At 46.1% G+C, this 21,742-nt stretch overlaps 1 protein-coding gene across 4 annotated transcripts in view; it reads right to left on the reverse strand.

Annotated features, from left to right (window-relative positions):
- Nucleotides 1-21,742, reverse strand: part of FAM234A (family with sequence similarity 234 member A) — a 460,740-nt gene that overhangs the window by 280,602 nt on the left and 158,396 nt on the right. For all 4 annotated transcript variants that reach the window (XR_015300694.1, XM_086941371.1, XM_086941370.1 and 1 more), the window contains exon 5: nt 20,386-20,516. Coding sequence is in view for 3 of the 4 variants with exons in the window: in XM_086941371.1 (XP_086797497.1) it covers nt 20,386-20,516 (131 nt within the window). In the remaining variant the exon portion in view is untranslated. The remainder of the gene's footprint in view (nt 1-20,385; nt 20,517-21,742) is intronic.

Consider the following 21,742-nt stretch of genomic DNA (forward strand, 5'->3'; position numbering starts at 1 on the left):
TGGGGTAGAAGGCCGTGTTGGACGCAAGGTAGTCCGATACTGCCTGGGCCAGGGTCTCCTGACAGTCTGGATCGCGAAGGTGTCATGGGGACATAAGCCACCTGAAAGGGGGTTTAAGAGAGCTGATACAGATTTTGAATAGGACTGGGGAATGGTCAGATAGTCCCCTGGGTAGGAGAGAGATGTGGGAGATCCGATGGATGTACCTATATTGTGTGAATACACAGTCTAGTTGGGACAGCGACCCGTGGACGGCGGACATATATGGAGGACATATATGTGTATTCCAGCTCAGAGGGATGATACTCGCGCCATGTGTCGGACCATCCCAGTGTAGTGGCCAGGAGGTGTAATTTGGATCTACCGGTCCGGGGTTCCCGTACAGGGTCGAGCCTCCTGTCCATGGGCATCATGACATTGTTCCAGCCCCCACCCAGTAGCATCAGTCCCTCAGGCGTTACCCCCCCCCCAAAGTCATATAATTTTGTTAATAAAAGTAGTTTCAAGTGGGGGGGGGGGGGGGGGGGGGGGGGGCAAATATGCTACCTATGTTGACTTGTTCCCCTTGAAGTGTGCCCGATATAATAATGTATCGTCCTCCGGGATCTAGCCAGTGCTTGATGTGGACAAACGAGGTGCAACAGTGTACAAGGATGGCAGTGCCCCGAGACCCCCTAGTGAACTCAGACTGGTGTATTGTGTGGTATCCGAATCTGGCGAGGCAGGGAGTTTTATTACCCAGAAGTTGAGTCTTCTGTAGGAGAAGGATGTCAGCCTCATATCACTTAGCTTGGCGAAGGGCAGATTCGCTCTAAATTTTGTTTAGCAGCCCTCTGACATTCCAGGATACTACAGTCAATTCCCCGAGTGGGGGATGAGCGTGTCTGTGTGGTCATCTACCGTCTATGTTCGCGGTCTTTCTGGCTGATGTGATGGAGTCATGGCATAACATCTGTGCACGTGTGATAACTATAACAGTAATAACGTGAAGCTTCCAGAATACCCCGACCCCCCTCCCCGATACTGCCGCAAACAAGGAGCATCTGTCGTGGCGAAGGAAAGTTTTATATAGCGCTGGCTAGACCCGGAGGTATCAGAGCGCTTTACATGAGGAAGAGCAATTGTTACAGATCATAGTTACCAGTTACAAAGTTACGAGTTACAGAGCAGTTACAAGTTTGTGGAGCGTAGTTACAAGTGTTACAAACATATACGTAAGGGAAAAAGCAGGCAAGGGGAGAGATTCAGGGGAGAGAGGATAGGAGCATGTACATTCATATTTGAAATAAAAATATTTGTACTTTTTTTTTTTGTTAAATAAACTTTTTTTTGTACTTTTCTCTGTACTTGACCATAGGGGGACTCCACAGTCGGGTTGTTGATTTCCCTATGGTAAAGTACAGGGAACATTCTTGCTTTTTCCAGTTGATCCTTTCTTTACCTCTTCATTTTGTCGATTCTCGCTGTGTTGTTCCTTATAATGGGCAGCATTCTTAACAATAGACGAAAAAATAGAAATCGATGTAAAAAAAAGGGTTTAATGGAATGTTGGTTGGGTACAGTATGGGATCTTGTAGTTACTCAGTATTTCAAAGAGGTCCTTTAATTATATGTTTACAGCATCAGTGACGGAATGTTGGCTCTGTGATTAACCACATCGCTGCTGTGGTTATTTTTCCCCTGTGCTGGAAATTGCCATTTTGCTGGTGTCATGACGAGCTCAGCTCGTCATCAGCACAGCTCAACTGTGCCTCATGACGAGCTGAGCTCGTCATGAGCATGGAAGGGGTTAATCAACATCTGTTTTTCACTGCACGCTACCCTGGCTGGTTTCATCTAACGTTTTATTTACCCACCACGCCTCTGAAAAGGTTTGAAATCTGGATTTCAGTAAAGTTAGGAATCGGTTTCTGGACTTGACAGTGGTGGACACTGCCATCTTGTAGTACATATGTGTATTGCATTTCAATTTGTAGACATTTATTTTGTAGAAGTTAATGATAATGGGAGCATAAAGCCATTCCACGATGGTGAAGGCATAGATTCATAATCTGATTAATGACTTATTAAATATGGTTTTATATATCGAATAATGTCTTTTAAAATAAAGATGTAAGAAATCCCAGAGGAGTTCCGTGCTGAATGAACTATGACACGCACAGACAGATAGACAGAGAGACAGATGGATGGATAGATAGATAGATAGATAGATAGATAGATAGATAGATAGATAGATAGATAGATAGATAGATAGATAGATAGATAGATAGATAGAGCAGCAGATGCAGTGGCACCGGAGCCCGGAAGATTAAGGGGCCCTCTACACACCAGATATAGTTATTTTATTTCTTCAGAAAACAGGTCAAATATGGACCAATTTCCCCTGCTCTCATTAGGGCCCATGCCGCAGTTGCTACGCCACTGATGCATAGAACTCCCAGCTGACTTCTAATCGCCTTAAAAATACTAGATTTGAAACCTTGTTCTGTGAATCCTCAAATCAAAATGAGAAAGATACAGTAGCTCTGTAAGGATCAATAGATTTTATAGCACAATGTTTATGAAGTCCGTCCATTGTTTTTTTTTTTGGAAAGAGCGACAATGGATGAGTTAAAATGTGCCCTGACGTTCTTCTTCCGAATGAGCCTGTTGGAAGTTTTTTGTTGGGCCAGGGCAAAAAACACTCACGGAGGACAAATCCTTTTCCGATGGCAAGAGCGCCTTGGGGGGAATAAAAAAATACAGTGGCTCAACCCCTAGACTGGTGTATGGTTTGCACTTCAGTCTACTTTTTTGTGAAGCCAAGGAGACATTGAGGAGGTTGTCAGGGAGTTGAAACAATGTATCGGGAAGTCCTGCGTCTGGTTGGTGGTTACACGTCAGGACTGACCGACACATGCTTCGTTGATGTAAACAATAAACAATCAGTCCTGCGGCCTGGGCATCAGTCGTCATGAAACAAACCCCGACAACAACTCAAGACAAGGTCTGTCTGTTTGTGGACAGCAGCACGCAGCAGGCCTTTCATCCAATGGTCCTATCCCTCTCTCCCAGGAGACAGAAACCGAACATGCGTGTCTTTTATCAGCACAGAATAAGTGGCCTGTTGTCTTCCCCTGGGCAGACACAAAGAAGGGCCCAGCGCACAGAGACACTTCCTGTTTAGGCATAATGGCCTCTCTGCTCTCATAGCCGCCCAGGGCCTCTCGCTGCCAAGTGGTGCCTGCACTAGCGTCCTAGAGGCCATGAAAGGGCAAAGATGCAAATGCAAATTCGAGGCTCGTAGCCGCATAAAGGCTTAAAATAGATTTACAAAGCAGGAAAGCTACTATAAGGAGCAGATCAAAGTGCTGCTACATGACCAAATGAAACCAGCCGTGGGTGCGAGCAGCACTAACGCAACAGGGCAGAGAAACTCCATATGGAAACCCAGCATGCTGTGACCACAAGGGCAGAGAGGAGGTTAGTGTTACATTGGCGTCGTCAGCAACACGCTTCGTCAGCTGGAGCGGGGTGGTGCTAACTGTACCCACGGGGTTGAGAAAAATGGGCAGGCGGGGAGCTGAAGTGAGGAGGTGGGAGTGGAGGGGACATATATGGGGACCAGACACACACAGCATTTCCCTTGCGGGAGCGAGCAGGGGCACAATCTGTTTTCAAGATAATTACTAATAGATGGCGCAGTTGCTCGCTCCCGCAAGGGAAACGCCAAAGTGCACACGTTGCAATAGAAAGCAATGCAAAATGTGCACGCTTTTAGGCAAAGTGCTGATCGATTGCAAGAGGTCCCCTCCTATCAGCGTTTCGCGCTGCTAGGCGAAACCTAAAAAAAGAGGTTGGACAGCATAGTTTGGTCAAGTAGGGAAGCTGTGATTGATACCAGGTTTTCTAGCTCCACATTGTGCAATTCAGTAACTAGATGGGTATTTCTTTCTTTCTCCTATTTTACATCAAATGTCACAGATTTGTTTTTATTATTTCTTGGTGCACATAGCTAAAGCCTGTGTAGCATACAGAAGACAAATGGAGTCTCAGCGCACGTTAGGCACGAGGGTCCAAGAGGACCTCGAACTGAGGTAGTCCAAAATTTGGCTAGAGCCAGGCAGGGGCTTTCAGTGGCTCGCCCACCTTCAAGAAAAGGAGACCTCCTACCGCCTCTTTCAGTCAGAGGCACCTGATGGCTAGCATTATCTATTCTACAACAGTTGCTTTTTTTTTTAACAAAACATATGGGACCTGTGTAAGAAAGTGGCTCTATATATACTGGACCAAAGTAAGGTACAGTGTGTATAGAGTCCCCAGAGCTTTGGCAGAGGCTAAAGTTAGATATAACCTTACTCTCTAAAGTGGTAGCTTGGTCGAGCAGTAAGGCAGTATCAGAGGACAGTGTAAAGCATTTGTTGTACACACTCAGTCAGCAAATTGTCTCACACACTCAAGAACTGAACTCTAGGCCAATTGTTTTGTATCAAAAGATATAGTTGTTTTATTTTAGAACTAACAAGGTATCAAAATATACTTTCTCAGAATGAGTTACTTTAGTTAAATACTTTTCAAATAGCCAATAGACTTTTTGAATGCAATAGTTACAGTTTGTTGCAATAGGCAACACAATTACAAACACAAAGCAACACTGAGCTCAATGGGAATTTCTAGTTAAATGCAATTAGTTACTTTGTAGAATATTTTTCTAATCACAGGACTGGATCCTAGATTCAGTCCTGGGACATGAGCTGTAAAAAGTTAAGTTAAAACGTTTTGGTTACAGTAGTGATTTTTAAGGAATATTATTGTATTTTAAAAGTTGACACTTAAAAACTTTTTCAGTTGAAATCACCAATGTTATTCTATGGAAGGAAATTCAATTTTCAGGTAGAGTATATTCATGTTACCTTTGTAATCCAGCGCTGGACTCCTAGGTTCAGCACTGGGACCTCTATCTAAAACAGGTAAGTAATTATGTTTTAATCGTTGGCACCTTTTTCAGAGAATATTTGTAAATATAAAAAATTGAAACTTTTTCAGCAAAAAGCGGGCAATGATATCCTATGGAAGGAAATTCAAGTTACTGGTAAATACGGTTAGAATTACTTTTCAAGGTCAGCACTGGGCTCAAAGATGCAGCACTGAGGTCTCTCCTGATAACAGGTGAGTAAATCGGATTTCGAAGTTCCAAAACTCCACACTGAGAAGAATATCCAAGTGAAACCAGTCAATGTTAGCCTATGGAAGAAAAGTGAGTTATCAGCTTTTAGGTAAGTACTCGACTGGCAGGTTCTGGGTATAGACTCAGGGGTCTCCCAGGGTGAGGTAGGTACAGTTGGTACACCCTCAGCGGCACAGGGGCAGCCGGGTGCAGAGGTAGTTAGGCCTAATGTTATCCAATGAGAGGCAGGGGGCCTTCGGTTGGAGGCTGCTGGCTAGCAGGCCACGCGGCTGTGGGAGCTGGGTTCCTGGTCACTCGCTCAGGGCAATTGGGGAAAGTAGGATAGGACAAAGGTTGGCCTGCCAGGGGCACTCGGGCAGCTGGGTGCAGGGTGCTTTTGAGCCATTGGGCGCTCAATGTTATTCAATAGAGATTTTGAAAAGGGAACAAAGGCTGCAGGCTCGGGGACGTAGGATCTTCTGGAGCGGCCAACACTTCGAGGGGTAAGTTGGGATCTTGGAGGATAGGTAGGCACCCCGGAGTTGGGGACAGGAGGCCACGGGCACCGGGTGCACAGTTGTCTTTGGACGTCGGGAAGTCTGGTCGCGGTTGGAGGGGTCCCTGGGTCTGAGTCTGCAGGCGTCGTCTGGGTGGTTGAGGAGGGTCCTTGGGCACTGGATTCCAGGTTAGAATCGCCGGGGGCGTCCTCAGGGTCTTTGCCCACTCGGGCACACGCCGGGCTTGGCAGGTGCAGAGTGGGCTGGACTCGCGGTTCCTGGCTTACACCAGGGGTATTTCTGTCTGAGCAGAACCACTGCTTGTGGAAGTCCCAGTCTCTAAGAGTATCAAGGCAGGCAGGTCCTCCGGGGGTTCTCGAGGTTGCTGTCTGCAGGAGATGCCAGGATTTAGCAGGAGCAGGTTCAAGGATCAACAGGCCTGTAGGGCTGGGGCCAAGTCAGTTGGTGTTGTCCTCTTGTTAGCAGCGGCACGGCAGGTGTTCTTCCTCTTGGTCTTCTTTCTTGTTTCGAAATCGGGATCTCCTGAAGGAAAGTTCAAGGTGCCCCTAAATACTAAATTTAGGGGCATTACAGGTAGGGGAAGGGCAGGGACCAATAGGTCCCTGTCCTGTGGTGAGTACAACCCCTATTCTGCTCCTCTCCTGTGGGAGGGGGGCAGGAGCCTATCTCTGATTGGGTAGGGCTCCCCATCCTCAAGGTGGAATGAGCCTGGAGTTGTGCTTCACATCGCCTCTCCCACCTGAGGGGTGGAGTTGGCACAGGCTGGCACACCCCCTTTCCTCACGTAGGGTTTCCCACCAGTCTTCCTGCCAGAGTGGGGGTCAGAACCGGTGGGGGCCAGTTGCTGAGTACAGCAAATGACCTGGAGAAGCTCACAAAGGCGGTATGCCTTTGAAGCTTCCCCCGGCCCATCCTGGGGTAGGAGACCTAGCACCTCACCCAGGATGTGCATTGTAGCAGGCCCAGGAGAGCGGGGGCTCTCCACCCAGGGGTCCAGCAATAGGTCTGCTGTGTGTCAGCCTAGGCAGCCTCTCAGACAAGATGTGGATTGTAGGTTAGGTTTCAGGGGGCATCTCTAAGATGCCCTCTGTAGTGCATTTTACATTAAATCCCACACTGGCATCAGTGTGGATTTAATGTGCTAAGAAGTTTGATATCAAACTTGCCAGTCTTCAGTATAGCCATTATGGTGCTGTAGAGTTCGTAATGACAACCTCCCAGCACCAAATACTCTTAATGGCTTCACTGCACTTACAGTGCCCAGGAATGGCCCTGGGTACTGTAAGGGCACAGGGCTCATGCACCTGTGCCCACACCACTGGCATAGGGCACCCAGCTAGAGGGGTTACTGATGTATGCCAGGGCAGTGGGTTTGTGGGCATGGTACACAGGGATGCGTGTCATGTCGACTCTTTGTTTAGTTCTGCACCAGGACACTCAGCCTGCAAAGTCAGTGTTTATGGGTCAGGGTGCAGGGTCCCTAAGGGTGGCACAATAAGTGATGCAGCCCTTAGGGGTCTTCTCTGGTCACAATGCCCTGGGTACCTATGGTACCATTTACCAGGGGCTGACATGTGGCCAGAGATGCCAATTGGGGGTTAGCTTCAACACAGTTTTAGGGAAGGAACACGGGCCCTGGGCACCTGATTGGCATGAGCCCAGGGCACACTCAGTCAAAGTACATCAGCAATTAAGCAAAAAGTGGGGGCACACCATGCAAGAAAGATGGCACTTTCTCACAACCTGTCACAACCTGTTATTGTAATTAGAAATGACCAGGAAAGTCATTTTGCATAGATCACGCCCACTTCAACCACTAATGTCATTCAGATGCCTTTTACAGGTAAAGGAGACTTTTTTTTTCATTGCTTCACATGCTTCATGTTGTTGAGAGCTCTCTGCCTAATCAGCCCACTTGCAAGGTGCACATAAAAGAACTTAGCCCTGAAAGGGAAGTTTTCAGAGTGGAATCGGAGTTGAATTCTGTTCCATACAATTGTAAGAGGTGCATTGTTCCAAATTTACCTGGTATGGGAACAAAGTGCCCATAACTGGTTGTACGCGACTTGGGAACTTATATAAGATATTGTTGGCTGGATCTCAAATCCTCCTTGAGAATTTAAGCCAACAAAAGATGTTAAACAAACTCAGGTGATTGAGAATAGATTGCTTCAGCACTGTGGTCATAGACTTGAAAATACCTCTGGCATGAACTGGAAGCCAGTGCAGGGCTTTTCTGGCTCCTGATATTGGAGCACATTTTTTTCAAACTGTGCAGCTGAGTTTTTTCAAACCGTGCAGCTGAGCTTCTTGTACCGTAACCAATCTTAGGAGCTGCTGAGAGGACTGAATAGTGGCATAAACTACTGTAATCTTAAGGTGAAATTCAAGAATTGGAAATGCGTGGCATAATATTTTCAAATGACAGAAGCTTGATTTGGAAATGTTAACCATTTGGGGCCTGCAACCAAATTTGGACTCCGCGTGAATCCCCAGGTTGCAAAATGATTTTGCAAAGATTCTGTGGAGAATTGAGGGGGCTTGCATGAGGGCCTACAGAGGTCAGGCACACTAATTTAAGGAAGATGAGCAGAAGCTCGGGTTTGTCTGGATTGAATTTTAAGTAGTTTTTCCGACATCCATCAAAGAGTTACTGTTAAACCGTCTGCTAGGAGAGAGGAGGAATATGGATCTGTGCCTTAGTTGGGAGATACACCAAAGAGGAGTTGTATATCATCTGCGTTCATTAAGTTTATTATTAGCTGGTGAAACCGACGTGCCAATGACCTCATATAGGAACACCAACCCCAATGTCTTTGGAATTTGACAAGAAAGGGATGAGTAAACATCGTTTGTTTCCTATTTGAAAGAAATTATTTTAACAAGGAAATCTTAAGTCCACCAATACCCATGTCAGGCTATTCAATGGAATCATTTGATCTATAGTTAGGAAATGTGCCATGAGGTCCAGAAACACCCAGGCTCCTGGACCTTTAACATCGACCATCCTTCGAAGATCGTGTAGAGACGATACCACAACCAGCTCTGTGCGTCTACCTGGACAAAAGCCGGATTGTTGACAGTCAAGAAGAGTCATTGACTTCATATGCTGCTGTAACTACAAGAAGACACATTTTTCAACAATATTTGACAAAAAAGGCAACAAAAAGAAAGTTACTTGGAACAAACAGATCCAAAGAAGGTTTTTTTTAAAAATGGTCACATAACTGCTTCTTTCCAACATTATGGTATGAAACAGTTGGACAGTGAGTAAGAAAAGAGAAAGACCGAGTGTCTGCAATAATGAACAGGCTAACTGCTGAAAATATCTGGTTCGGCAGATGCCTGAAGGAATTTAACTAACGTAGAAGTGGTCTGTTCTGTAGTGTTTAAAAAAACTGTCTCATCTTATTCAGGCAGGTGGGGCAGCTAATTGTTCCAGGTTCTGTATCTGCTTCATTCTGTGATAGTGTTCTTTCGCTAAAGATAATTTTTTTTATTTTTTAACTGTGGGTTGTAGGAGCTACGCCTAAGTCTTTCTACTCTAAGAAGGTGTAACTTACTGCTTGTGAGGTCATCTGTAAACAAGACACTCATTTTTAAGGAATGATTTTTTCAAATAATTTTTACCAGTTCATCCAATGTTTTGATATCAATATTTAGACTGCTAAGTAAATCGCAGTAGCACGGCTTTTATCAGTTGATTAAATTTCCCAAGCTTGTACGAATTGCCTGATTAATCATGTTATTGACATAAAGTCTTCCATGAATGGCCGTTAAAGTTTTTTATATGTACCTTCTTAGTTTAAGGGGTATGGTCTGGTCAACTAAACGTAATAGACTAATGAGCAGTACATGAAATAGAAACAGGCTTGTTAACTTGTCCAAATGTGAAAACAGTTGGTGGAGCAAATGTTCGCTGAATGGGAGGAAGAGGTAGAGATGAGTTCTAGATCAAATGAGTCAAAAGTTTCTTTGAATTTCTGTGCAGGACCAGATGAGGACTTGAACCAAAGACTAATGTCTCCTAAAACAACAAAGATCTTTCTAGGAAGGCAGAGAGATCCCAATTCCTTCAACACAAACTCAAATGAAGGTGAGATGTGGAGGTCTGTAAATAAAAGGAAATAGCAATTGTATCCGATTAATATCCAAGCTACATACAAAGGTTTCATGAGGGAACAGATCAATGAACTGTTTGCTTTTATTTCAAGAGTATAACTAGTTCTTCTACTATAGGATTGCAGAGCGGGACAAGCCACTAAAATAAGTAATTGCAAATCAAATTGCCAAAACAGTGAATACATATTGGACTGATGTGCTGAGGTTAAACAAACATTACACAACAAGGCATTCAAGGTTCATGTACCAAACAATATAGGGGTTTTACTTTTGGATAAAGGTGGGGTCAGTAGCTTCCTAGACGCCTGTTGAAAGAAGGACAGCGGTTTAAATAAATACATCACATAACAGATTGGAATAGGAAATGTGGCCATAAATTGCTATGCTCATTGCTGGATTTTTTTTGTCATAACAGTGACTTCCTTTTTTGTGTAGCACGTGGTTGCCCTCAGAAGCACAGCCCCATATGTGGGAAATGGTGCAACGATTATGGGCCATCTCTGAAACTCTATGACATTAATGTAAAAAAGATGCAATCCATGAAACCACCACTATATGTGTGGGATTTCTGTATTTGGATGCTATGTGTCTAGCTGTTAAATTTCAAGAAAATTGCTTATAAAAAAAAATTGTCTTCCATTTCAAAGTCTAGTGTGAAACAAGCAGCATCATGTGGAGTGGGCAGAGTTAGGGTGCCGAGAGGGGCTTGCCTTTGGTGAGCCTGCTTAAAGGGAATGCATCAGCCCTTTTGTTATAGTCCATGTTGGCCTGGAACATGGAAAAATACTGCACCGACCGGCACTTGTAGCTTTCTCCCCCCTAAATGGCTACCACAATTAAAGAAGAAAAATGGCTAACAAGGGTTAAAGAGTAGAGCGCAATAAGAAAATGAGTAAACACAAACACGGTGGTGCGTAACAAATATATTCTTTAAAATTCCCCCAATATTAAGGCCCCAAAATAGAAAACCTACTTGAAAATAAGTGTGTATGTTTTTTAATAAAGTGTCCGCAGTTTTGCATCATAAACGTAACAAAGCTTTTTATTAGTTTTTCTCATCAAACTGGTGACTCATCAGAAACACTCATGCATCAGCCCATTTTAATAGTCCATGGCGAACTGGCACATGTAAAACTAGCGCGCTAATCTCCCCGTAATGGTCCACTCAAAGAAAGAAGAACAAGCATTGGCATAGCCAATAGGTCTCGCCTTTGGGACTTTACAAGTGTTTAGCCATGCAACAGTTGATGTTGCAACAATGATATTGTGCGGCATAATTAAATACTTATAAGGTCCCAAGGGCAAGACCTATTGGCTATGCCAATGCTTGTTAAACTTTAAGATGCCAAATTGAACAAGAGCACACAGTATGCCCGCTACACTCACAATTGCATGACTCTGAGGATGGGTGTGGGTGGTGGGTGGTTCGTGTGGAGAAGAAACGGATAGGAGTGGGTGGGTAGAAGGGATAAGAAACGGATGGGGGTTAGTTATGGGGAGCAAGCACCAAATGGGAAAAGCAGAGCAGTGAGGGGTTCAGGGAAGGGGGTGGGGGGGAATCTGTGGATGGAGCAACCAACATCAGGGGAGAGGGGCAAGTAGGGACAAGAGGACACTTGGTATGCTTGAATCACGTCAAATGACCAATAGCTGATAAATTATGTAATCTGTGTAAACAGAAAGTTACTCTTTACATTTATATCTATAAAAAATGATCAATAATTAAAGCTGTGATGAAAAACAATTAACATAAAGCGGCACAAATAAATACGTAATTGTCTATGCATAGCCGCCGGACATGTTAAACAGCGCGCCATCTCTGATAGGCCCCCGAAAATAACAGCCGGAAAACGCAGTTGCAATGTTTTGGAGGCCAACGCGATGAGAAACACTGCTAAAGCCAAGACATTCTCAAATATGGCACTGTAGAGACCTCGACAACAATGAGCTTACGGGTGCAGTCTGCTCTTTTTGGAAGCACATACTCATGCGTGTGGCTCGCTCCCGCAACGTGGATGCCGCCACAAGCACAAGTATATGCTTCCAAAAAGAGCAGAGTGACGGCTAAAGGTCTTCCTATCAGCGCATGTGCGCTGCGTAGGAGAGACCTAAAAAGGTGTGGGAGACAGCAAATAAGAGTGACAATGAAGCCAATGAATTGTAAGCAATGGGCAAGCCTACATCACATGCGATGCCAAGCGAGACCTAAAAAGCATCCACAGGAACATGGCTGAGGAATTTTGCCAAACCTCTCATTGCAACTGCGAAAATGGTGTGGGTTTATTAAATAAGGAACTTCCCATGACTAAGTTACTGGTCTACGCTAAAAGTTGATGTGCGGTACACCTTTTAAACATTAGATTAGTATATATGAAACATTTATATTTTATTGACAGCCTTTTCTCTTCCATGCAAATTCCTTGGAGTGGCATTGTTAGGATCTTTTGGTATGTATCCTGTCACAAGAGAAATGTACAATCCTCAATTTACATCTCACATACCCACAAAGACATGACAGCCTGGTTCGAAGTGCTGGGCCAAGGAAGCGATTTATAGGAAGGTTTTCTTGCAGAAAATCAAAATACACTGTATGTAATTTAGAAAATTTCTCTAAAGTCCTGTTATCATCTGTAATGATTTCTCCAGCTCTCTACTTTGCATTGTCCCTGCTGGTGTGAGCCATTTTAAAAGAAATTTGCAGACTCTGCCCCCTTTTATAAACCATTAAACTGAGGAGCTCAGCTGGGACTTCTCATGTATTGAGGATTTTTTGCATCTCAATCGTTCAACGACTAACTATAAACCATAAATGAGTAATGCGACGCGAGCGCCACTTTACCAAGACTGTACTTTTCATTTCTCAGCTTCATTTCAAACTGAAATGATTCCGTCAACAAACAGAAATTAATATTTCATACAATTAAATGATTTAAAGGAGATATACCTTAATTATACCCTGTGTTCAAAAAAGGAAAGGTTTCAGTAAAATGGGGAATTTTAAGTGAATAAGTGTTCGCAACAAGTTTCAGGGTTCTTCTGCTCACCATGGTTGCCTCACATATCACCCGACCTTCTAGCATCAAGGTTATTATATAAGTAAAAATAGTTGAATGAACCCTTCCCCATAATGAATCCACAAACACTGGAGGATGTTTATTTCTCATACGGAAAACTCTGAATTGCCTGGAAAGTGACTCAAGGATCACGGAAAGAGCTACAATGCCATACGAAGGGCAGATCCTGAACTAACAGAAGACAAATTATATGAACAAAATAAATGCAATGGTATGGAACCAGAATATTGCAACCGAAGTATCCCATGACTGAAATAAGGTGTCCTAAATATTGTTTAAGTTGGAGTTAATGTGAGAAAATCTTCACTCAGTTGCGCCATTGGATTTAATAAGACCAAATCTTCACTCATTAACAAATATTTTTGTAGACGATATTTAGAGCAAGAAGTTTCTTCCTGGAGATATTTTTGCTAACGATATGCTGACATATAGCCAATATAATAAGCAGTCATATGAACAGGCGGGGCAAACATCATCTGTATGTTGTTGGCTTGCAGGTTTTTTGTGCGTTTTTTTTATGTTAGTGAGTAGATACAGGCCAAAAACTACGGTAGGCCTGAAAATTTTTAATTTTGCTTTCAGCTTTTCATTTTTGCTTTTAGTACTGTGACTAGCAGTTAGTGGCGCTGCCCAATATAGAGCCAAGAGAAGTAAGGCACACCTGACTCAGTGCAGTGTGTGATGGCAGATAAAGTGCCCAGTGAGTCCACTGCAATGTCAGCTACCACACGTCTTTTTGCTCATTGCAACATGCTGTATTCATCATTGCTTCAAAAATAAGATGCAAGTTTTTTGTAAATCCAAAGACCCTTCATGTAGGAATTTAGATGTGTGCTGCAGTAGAACAGAAGACACTGTCCCCAACGCTCATTATAACACCCCGTCAGATAAGCAAGGAATGGTATAGGTTGTGGCTGTGGAAAGAAAGAATTTCAGGCATTTTTGGATGGGAACACAAAGTAGGCCGTCCGCGCATGTGTGTGTGTCTGTGTCTGATAGGAAGGCACAACTGGAACGAAAACAACCCCCATATGGTCTGCCTTGGAGTTCATCTTGTGGCATATTGCGTGTCATCAAAGGAAAAAACAAGTGGGAGGGGTGAGAGTGCACGCGGCGAACACACGAGTGGTGCGCACGCAGCAGCACCAAAAGTGAAAGTAATCACGCTCCAAATGGCGCCTCGGGCGCTGAAAGCTGGCAGCTGTGCATGTTCACGCTTGCGTGAACGCAAGCATTAGGCCAGAAAAAGTCGGTGGGTAGCACTTTTAAAACACCCACTTACTAAGAGTCGAGCAAGCAGCGCATGTGCTGCTCTAGGCTCGACCTAAAAAAAGATCAACAATGGGTAAAGAGCACAGTGCAATACGAAAGGGTGACGCAAGCATGGAAAAGACAAGGCAAGTATGCACCCTCAGTGGCTGAGGAGAATTTGGCATGCGGCATATTCATGTGCCACTTTGTGCCCTAAGCAGCTACATAGCTGCCAAGGTGTCAGATTGCTATGTGTGACATTTTCATAATTTCAGTGTAATTATGAGTGCCAATTCAACCACTATGAGGGACACTATCCTGCAAGCAGTATAAAGCAATAAAGACGAGGAAAACATATAAATATCAGCAATTACACCCATTTGAGCAACAAGAAACTCTAAGAAAATCTTAAAACTGCTGCAAATCACCAGAAGTGGAAGGGCAATAACCTAGTGCTTTTGTAAACTGTTTGTAGTTTTGGGAATATGCAATGCATCATTGGACAGTCAAGTGCTTTCAACATGGATATTTAACCCATCCTCAGTGAAAAATTACTGGAGTAGCCTTAATTTGATAATGCCTTGTCTCTAATAAAGTCACAACACTACACTGTTGCACCGAGGTGGGGAACAATAAAAAAAATGCAGCTGCTGATGCCTTTGAGAAGTGTCCATGTCAGTCTGTCTGTGTCACACTCACTGGCTCAGCCCACTGCATACACTCGCTGCTGTACAGTAGCAAAGTCAGTCTGTCCCAAGTCACATGCATCGTGAGGAGCCCCCAAGTGCTCTCAATTCTTAACTGGCACCGCTCGGCAAATGTGAGAAGCGAGTCTACCCTAAACACCGCCTGCTCAGCCTCTCCCGGACTTATGGCACATGTTCATTTGGAGTTGTAGTGTTACCAGGCCATAGCAACAATTACTCGTGGCCCAGGATGGGTCGCAGGCTGAAAGATATACTGTGCATTTTCATGACGGCCCTGAGTGCCTTTCAATTTTAACAGCATGGTATTGTGTCTGTTTATCTGTGAGCAGTGTGTACAACCAAAGTATGCAATATATTATATATTAATTCATTGAAACGTACATATTTTAAAGTTCTACCACTTATATCATCGTAATTTGTACAACACTGTGTTTAACTCGATGAACAGAATGACTTGAAGCATGAAGCTTTTTTAATCACATGCCCACGAACAGCAAAATCGTACGTAGGGATAAAATATGAAATTGTAACACATGCTATTTAACGGGAAAGCGAACACCTACTTCATAACAGCCGAAAGCGCACAACAGTGAACACAGCGACCTTTGCAAGCGCAGCTCCACCTCACCAATTCAGCTGTCATGATTTACAAACTTTGTTCTTTCTTTTGCACCCAAGTTGATAACAGCATGACTCTCCACCATTGACGAGCGGCCATCTCTCTGCGGTGTCCTGGCTGCATTATGCAGCCAGGGGCGGCTCTAGGCTCATGGCGGCCCTGGGTAGGGAGCGTAGGTAGGGGGCCCCGTAAGAGGGGGTCCGGGCGGGGCGGAGCGCAGAGGCCAGTGAAGAGGGGGGAGGGGTCAGGGTGTTTGGAAGTGGAACAGAGCCGCCAAATCCCTGCCAGGGGCCGCCACGCAAATAGCTATCCATCCTCAGAGGATTATTATAGTAAGGATATATATTGGCATGGTGGCCCCTGGGGTTTGGTGGCCCTGTGCAGGTGCACAGCTTGCACATGCCTAAGGCCGCCCCTGATGCAGCAGTGCAGTCTCCCTCTCCCAGTGGCCTTGAGACGGCCGGCTGCTCGGAAATATTTCACGGCAGGCAGCGAGGCCAATAACTTAGCTCCTGGGCCTCAGGGCGGGTGGCCCGGCAGGAGTCTGAGGTATAGACCATAAGATGTAGAGTGCAGTCCTGCCAAGTATCACGCATCACGCGTTAGACAAACGCATTTCAGTGAGGTGATCCGCATCACCGCACTGAAATGCAAAGTCACGCATTATAAGAGCGCCTCCTTAGCTGTCACCTGGAGCCCTGCTATAAGTAATGCACTATCGAAGCTGCAGTGGTAGCTCGTGCGCGCTGCTGTCAGCAGGCTTGGGATGCTAGATCAGGTCAATCAATCAATCAATCAATCAGTGACACTTATATAGCACGCTAACTACCCGTAGGGTCTCAAGGCGCTGGGGGGGGGGGGGGTGCCGCTACTGCTCGAACAGCCAGGTCTTCAGCTTCTTCCTGAAGGCGAGGTGGTCTTGGGTCAGGCGCAGGTCGGGAGGGAGGGAGTTCCAGGTCTTGGCGGCCAGGTAGGAGAAGGACCTTCCTCCCGTAGTCGCTCTTCGGATGCGGGGGACGGCGGCGAGGGCGTGGTTGGCTGATCGGAGGTGGCGATTGGGAGCGTAGAAGTTGATTCGGCTGTTGAGGTAGCTCGGACCCTGGTCGTGTAGGGCTTTGTGTGCGTGGGTGAGGAGGCGGAAGGTGATTCTTTTGTTGACGGGGAGCCAGTGGAGGACTCTCAGATGTCCGGTGATGTGGCTGGTTCGTGGGATGTCGAGGATGAGTCTGGCTGAGGCGTTCTGGATCCGCTGGAGTCTCTTCTGGAGCTTGGCGGTGGTACCGGCGTAGAGGGCGTTGCCGTAGTCCAGTCGGCTGGTGACGAGGGCCTGGGTGACGGTCTTCCTGGTCTCGGAGGGGATCCACCAGAAGATCTTTCGTAGCATGCGTAGGATGTTGAAGCACGCCGAGGAGACGTTGTTGACTTGCCTGGTCATGGAGAGGGAGGAGTCCAGGATGAAGCCCAGGTTGCGTGCATGGTCTGTCGGTTTGGGTGCGGTGCCCAGGGCGGGAGGCCACCAGGAGTCGTCCCAGGCGGAGGGTGAAGAGCCCAGGATGAGGACCTCCGTCTTGTCAGAGTTCAGTTTCAGGCGGCTGGTCGTCATCCACTCGACTACCTCTTTCATCCCTTCGTGCAGGTTGGCTCTGGCGGAGGCGGGGTCGTTGGTCAGGGAGAGGATCAGCTGGGTGTCGTCGGCGAAGGAGATTATGCTGAGGTTGTGTTTGCGTACGATGGCCGCGAGGGGGCTCATGTAGACGTTGAAGAGGGTGGGGCTCAGAGGTGACCCTTGAGGGACGCCGCAGATGACTTCGGAGGCCTCTGACTTGTACGGTGGTAGGCGGACTCTCTGTGTTCTTCCGTCGAGGAAGGAGATGATCCATTCCAGCGCCTTGTCCTGGATTCCGACGTTGCTGAGGCGCTGTACTAGGGTGCGGTGGCAGACAGTGTCGAATGCCGCGGAGAGGTCTAGGAGGATGAGGGCCGCTGTTTCTCCATTGTCCATCAGGGCTCGGATGTCATCGGTGGCGGCGATGAGGGCGGTCTCGGTGCTGTGATTGGCTCGGAAGCCTGACTGTGAGGGGTCGAGGGATCCGTTCGTCTCGAGGAAGGCGGCCATCTGCTTGTTGACGGTCTTCTCAATGACTTTGGCTGGAAACGGGAGGAGCGAGATGGGGCGGTAGTTCTTGAGTTCAGTGGGGTCCGCTGTTGGTTTCTTGAGGAGAGCGCTGAGTTCGGTGTGTTTCCAGCTCTCAGGGAAGGTGGCGGTGTCGAAGGAGGTGTTGATGATGTCCCGCAGGTGGGGTGCGATGACAGCGTCGGCCTTGTTGAAGACGTGGTGCGGGCAGGGGTCGGTCGGTGATCCGGAGTGGATGGAGTTCACTGTGCGTATGGTATCTTCGGTGCTGATCGGGGTCCAGGCGTGGAGGGTGGTGGTGGGGGGTGGTTGTTCGGTCATGGTGTGCGTTGGTTGGTTGTTGAAGCTGTTGTGTATGTCCGCGATCTTGTTGTGGAAGTATGAAGCGAGGGAGTTGCAGAGGTCTTGCGATGGGGTGATGTCGTTGTTTCCTGCGCTGGGGTTGGAGAGCTCTTTCACGATGTTGAAGAGCTCCTTGCAGTTGTGTGCGTTGTTGTCCAACCGGTCCTTGAATGCTGTTTTCTTGGCGGCGCGGATCAGCTGGTGGTGCTTCCGGGTGGCAAGCTTGAGGGAGGTCCTGTTGTCCAGTGTAGGTTCCCTTCTCCAGACTTTCTCGAGGGCTCGGCAGTTCTTCTTGGAGCTCTTGAGTTCGTCGGTGAACCACGGGGCTTTCTTGCTGCCGGGTCTGCTGGGCGGGGTCCTCAGCGGGGCGAGCTCGTCCGCGCAGTTGCTGATCCACTTCATGAGGTTGTCGGCGGCCTGGCTGGGGTTCGCTGAGCTGGCAGGAGGGTGCTGGCTCAGGGAGGTGGCGAGCTGGTCTGCTGTGATCTTGTTCCAGCTTCTGCGGGCGGCCTGTTGCTGGTGGCGGTGGGTTGTCGTTCTCTTGAAAGTGAAGTGGACGCAGCTGTGGTCCGTCCATTGAAGCTCTGTGGCGTGGCTGAAGTCGATGTCTGGGCTGGAGGAGAAGACTGCGTCCAGTGTGTGTCCGGCGAGGTGGGTGGGGGTGGACACCAGTTGCTTAAGTCCAAGATTGGCGAGGTTGTCGAGCAGAGTGCTGGTGTTGCGGTCGTTGTTGTTCTCCAGATGGAAGTTGAGGTCGCCTAGGAGGATGTAGTCAGCGGAGGGGAGGGCATGCGGGCTGACGAAGTCGGCGATGTCCTCGCTGAATTGTGTGCGTGGTCCCGGGGGTCGGTAGATCAGGGTGCCTCTGAGGGTGGTGTTCGGGCTGGTGTGGATCTGGAAATGCAGGTGTTCGGCGGTGTTCAGGGTGTTGTCGGTGCTGGTCGTGAGACGGATGGTGTTCCTGTGGATGATGGCGATGCCTCCTCCCATCTGGTTGGCGTTGCGGTCCCTCCGGACGATCTTGTAGCCCTCTGGGATAGCGATGGCGGTGTCGGGAGCTGAAGAGGCGTTCATCCAGGTCTCCGTGAGGAAGGCGACGTCAGGGGCTGTGGCGTCTAGAAGGTTCCAGAGTTCGATGGCGTGTCTGTGGACGGAGCGGGTGTTGAGCAGGATGCACTTGAGGTGGGTGCTGCTGGCGTCAGCTAGGTCAGCCTGCACAGCGGTTTAATCATCTAACAGCACTATGCACCGGGCGCGACGTTACCAATCACATCTGGACGGTTGCAATGTTAATTTTTTTTAAAGACTTACACAGTGCAGATGCTGCTAGACAAATGGCAGCTCATCTCGCCACTCGCACGGTGGGCGGCTGGCTGCGGTATGATCCTGCAATGGACCCGGCCTCGCGGGCTTGTTGCAATTGATCACTGTGCTGCTGGTACATCACACTGGCAAATGAGGAACCACAGCATGGGGCTCGGCTCAGCACGCACCTGCCCTTATTTTCCTTTATAGACATTTGCCCCTGCTATGGGCCCAGGGCCGGAGGACCGGCCTCAGTCTCTGGTCACGTGGATCTGGAGGCGGAAACAGAATCGGTCTGCAATTTAGAACAGCAGTACTGCAAGTACGCACATGGCCCAGCACAACTTTTGGAGTCTGCAGTGAATGTATTTAGAAATATTCGCATCTGCAGCTTCGACAGTGCATTGCTTATAGCAGCGCTCCAGGTGACAGCTAAGGAGGCGCTCTTATAATGCGTGACATTGCATTTCAGTGCGGTGATGCGGATTACCTCACTGAAATGTGTTTGTCTAACAATAATACCACAAACAAATTTGCATGATAGATAGTGGTCAATAGTTTTTTTACGGTGTTCTGAAGGTGGCATTATTTAAGATGCGCCAATCTAATCAATTCAGTGCATCAGAAGTACTAAAATTAAAGATATTGTTTTTGTTTATTTACAAAAAGCAGCAGAAAGTAAATACTTCATCAGCTAATCAACAGTTTTTCCAGACGAGCTGGACATGTATCTTTAACGTTGAAAGAGTGCTCCTATAATAGCAAGACGTTTTACCTTTTTCTGTTTCCTTCTAACTAAATATTAAGAGGCATGAGATAGAGAGCGCCGAATGCTATGCAACAATTGACATAATAAAATATGTTTCTAAAAAAAACATTAAGAGGCATAATAGTAAAAAGAAAATCTTTAGCAACTGTATTCGACATTTTATACACAAAGCAATCTTCCATACATTTCTGCCATGGTAACTACACCCACGTAAATTATCAGTAAAATAAAGAAAGAACATCTTACAATTTAAATGTTAACCACCTCTGGCACTGTACATTATTATTATACATTCTTGCAAGTTAATTTCAAACAAAAAAACACAGAGGGCACAATCTGAGACTGTCCAGCAGCACCATATATTTCTATTTGACAAGACATCCCGTTCAGTTTCTTACCTTATTTTCCGATGAAATCAACACCATCAAGTCAGGGATTTTATCATTATTCACATCCGGTATTTTTATTAACGGCTTCATAACAGTGTAAGTAGCACCAAAAGAACTAGGCTTCTGCCACAGTGTTTCGCCTAAAATATCAATAACAAATGTAGGGTTATTGTATAGGTTTAGTTTGTGTCTAGCTGATGTGTTACATGAATATTGTATTGCAAATCTACCTATTTCCCCAATAATAATTCCTCAACTGTTTCGCATTCTTACTTTACTTAGGAAGATCTCAACTAAAGAACTATTCTCTCTTTTCAATGTTCAATACTGTCCACTGCAGACTGTCAAACCCCAACTTCAATCTCCTACTAGTGATAGACTTTATTTTGAAGACCTTTAGTTCCCTTTGCATTTATTTCATCATACCTTATACTTCATACACCCATGTTTAATTGTAATATTGAAATGATTTTTACTTTGTTCTGTTTACTTCTACCTCCTTTCAAATGTACCCTCCCCCAACCTTAAACTTTACAATAAAGCTGTTTCACAAATTTTAATTTCAATTTAATTTAAGTACATTCAATTTCATAGTAGCTCCTTTTCCTGGCCCTAAATGTAATTTGAAAAGAGTTCTTTAAGAACTCAATAAATCGCTTCTGATGTTGAGGTCGTGGTATCAACTGTTTTTTATTAGATCCTCCAAATAATCATTGCCATTACTGCTTCTCTCTAAATTCCTTGTCAACACGCGTTTTGTCTGTTGCTATGATGTTAGAAGCAGACTTCATCAGGTCTGGAATTTAACCTGTTGCCAGCGCTGAAAATATTCCGCGCTAGTGCAGAACGTTCCATTGAGCGAATGAGATTGGAACGTTCAGCGGACGTGCGCAGCACTAGCGAGGTAGTGCACGCGACGACCGCTGAACGTTCCCCGCACTTAAGGGGTTAAAGATGATGATGTAGAAAAAGAAAAAGTCTTGGAGTATATCTAATCCCGTCACCAGGGTCAGTCACCCCAAATACGCCGGTTATGTGTTCACATTGAATTGTACATAAGCTGATCATTTGAAAGTGAATATAGAAAGTAGGGGACAAGTGAAATCAAAGAAAAGTCGAACAAATGATGTAAATACTATAACCTCATAGTCTGTGAGAATTATTTGTGTCCATACAGTAAATAAAAGGAAGGGGGCCACATCAAAATCGTAGACCAAGCAAGTGGTGTTCTTACTCCCAAATAACATAGTACAATATTCTCGTATTGATGGTTACAACATCCATCAAGTCACTAAGTGGTCTCTTTGTTATGGCCACCACATAATGGAACGAAATCAGACTCACCATGAGAGTGTAGTCAAGACCT

This window comes from Lissotriton vulgaris, chromosome 10, assembly GCF_964263255.1.
Source record: "Lissotriton vulgaris chromosome 10, aLisVul1.2, whole genome shotgun sequence".
Classification (NCBI taxonomy): Eukaryota; Metazoa; Chordata; class Amphibia; order Caudata; family Salamandridae; genus Lissotriton; species Lissotriton vulgaris.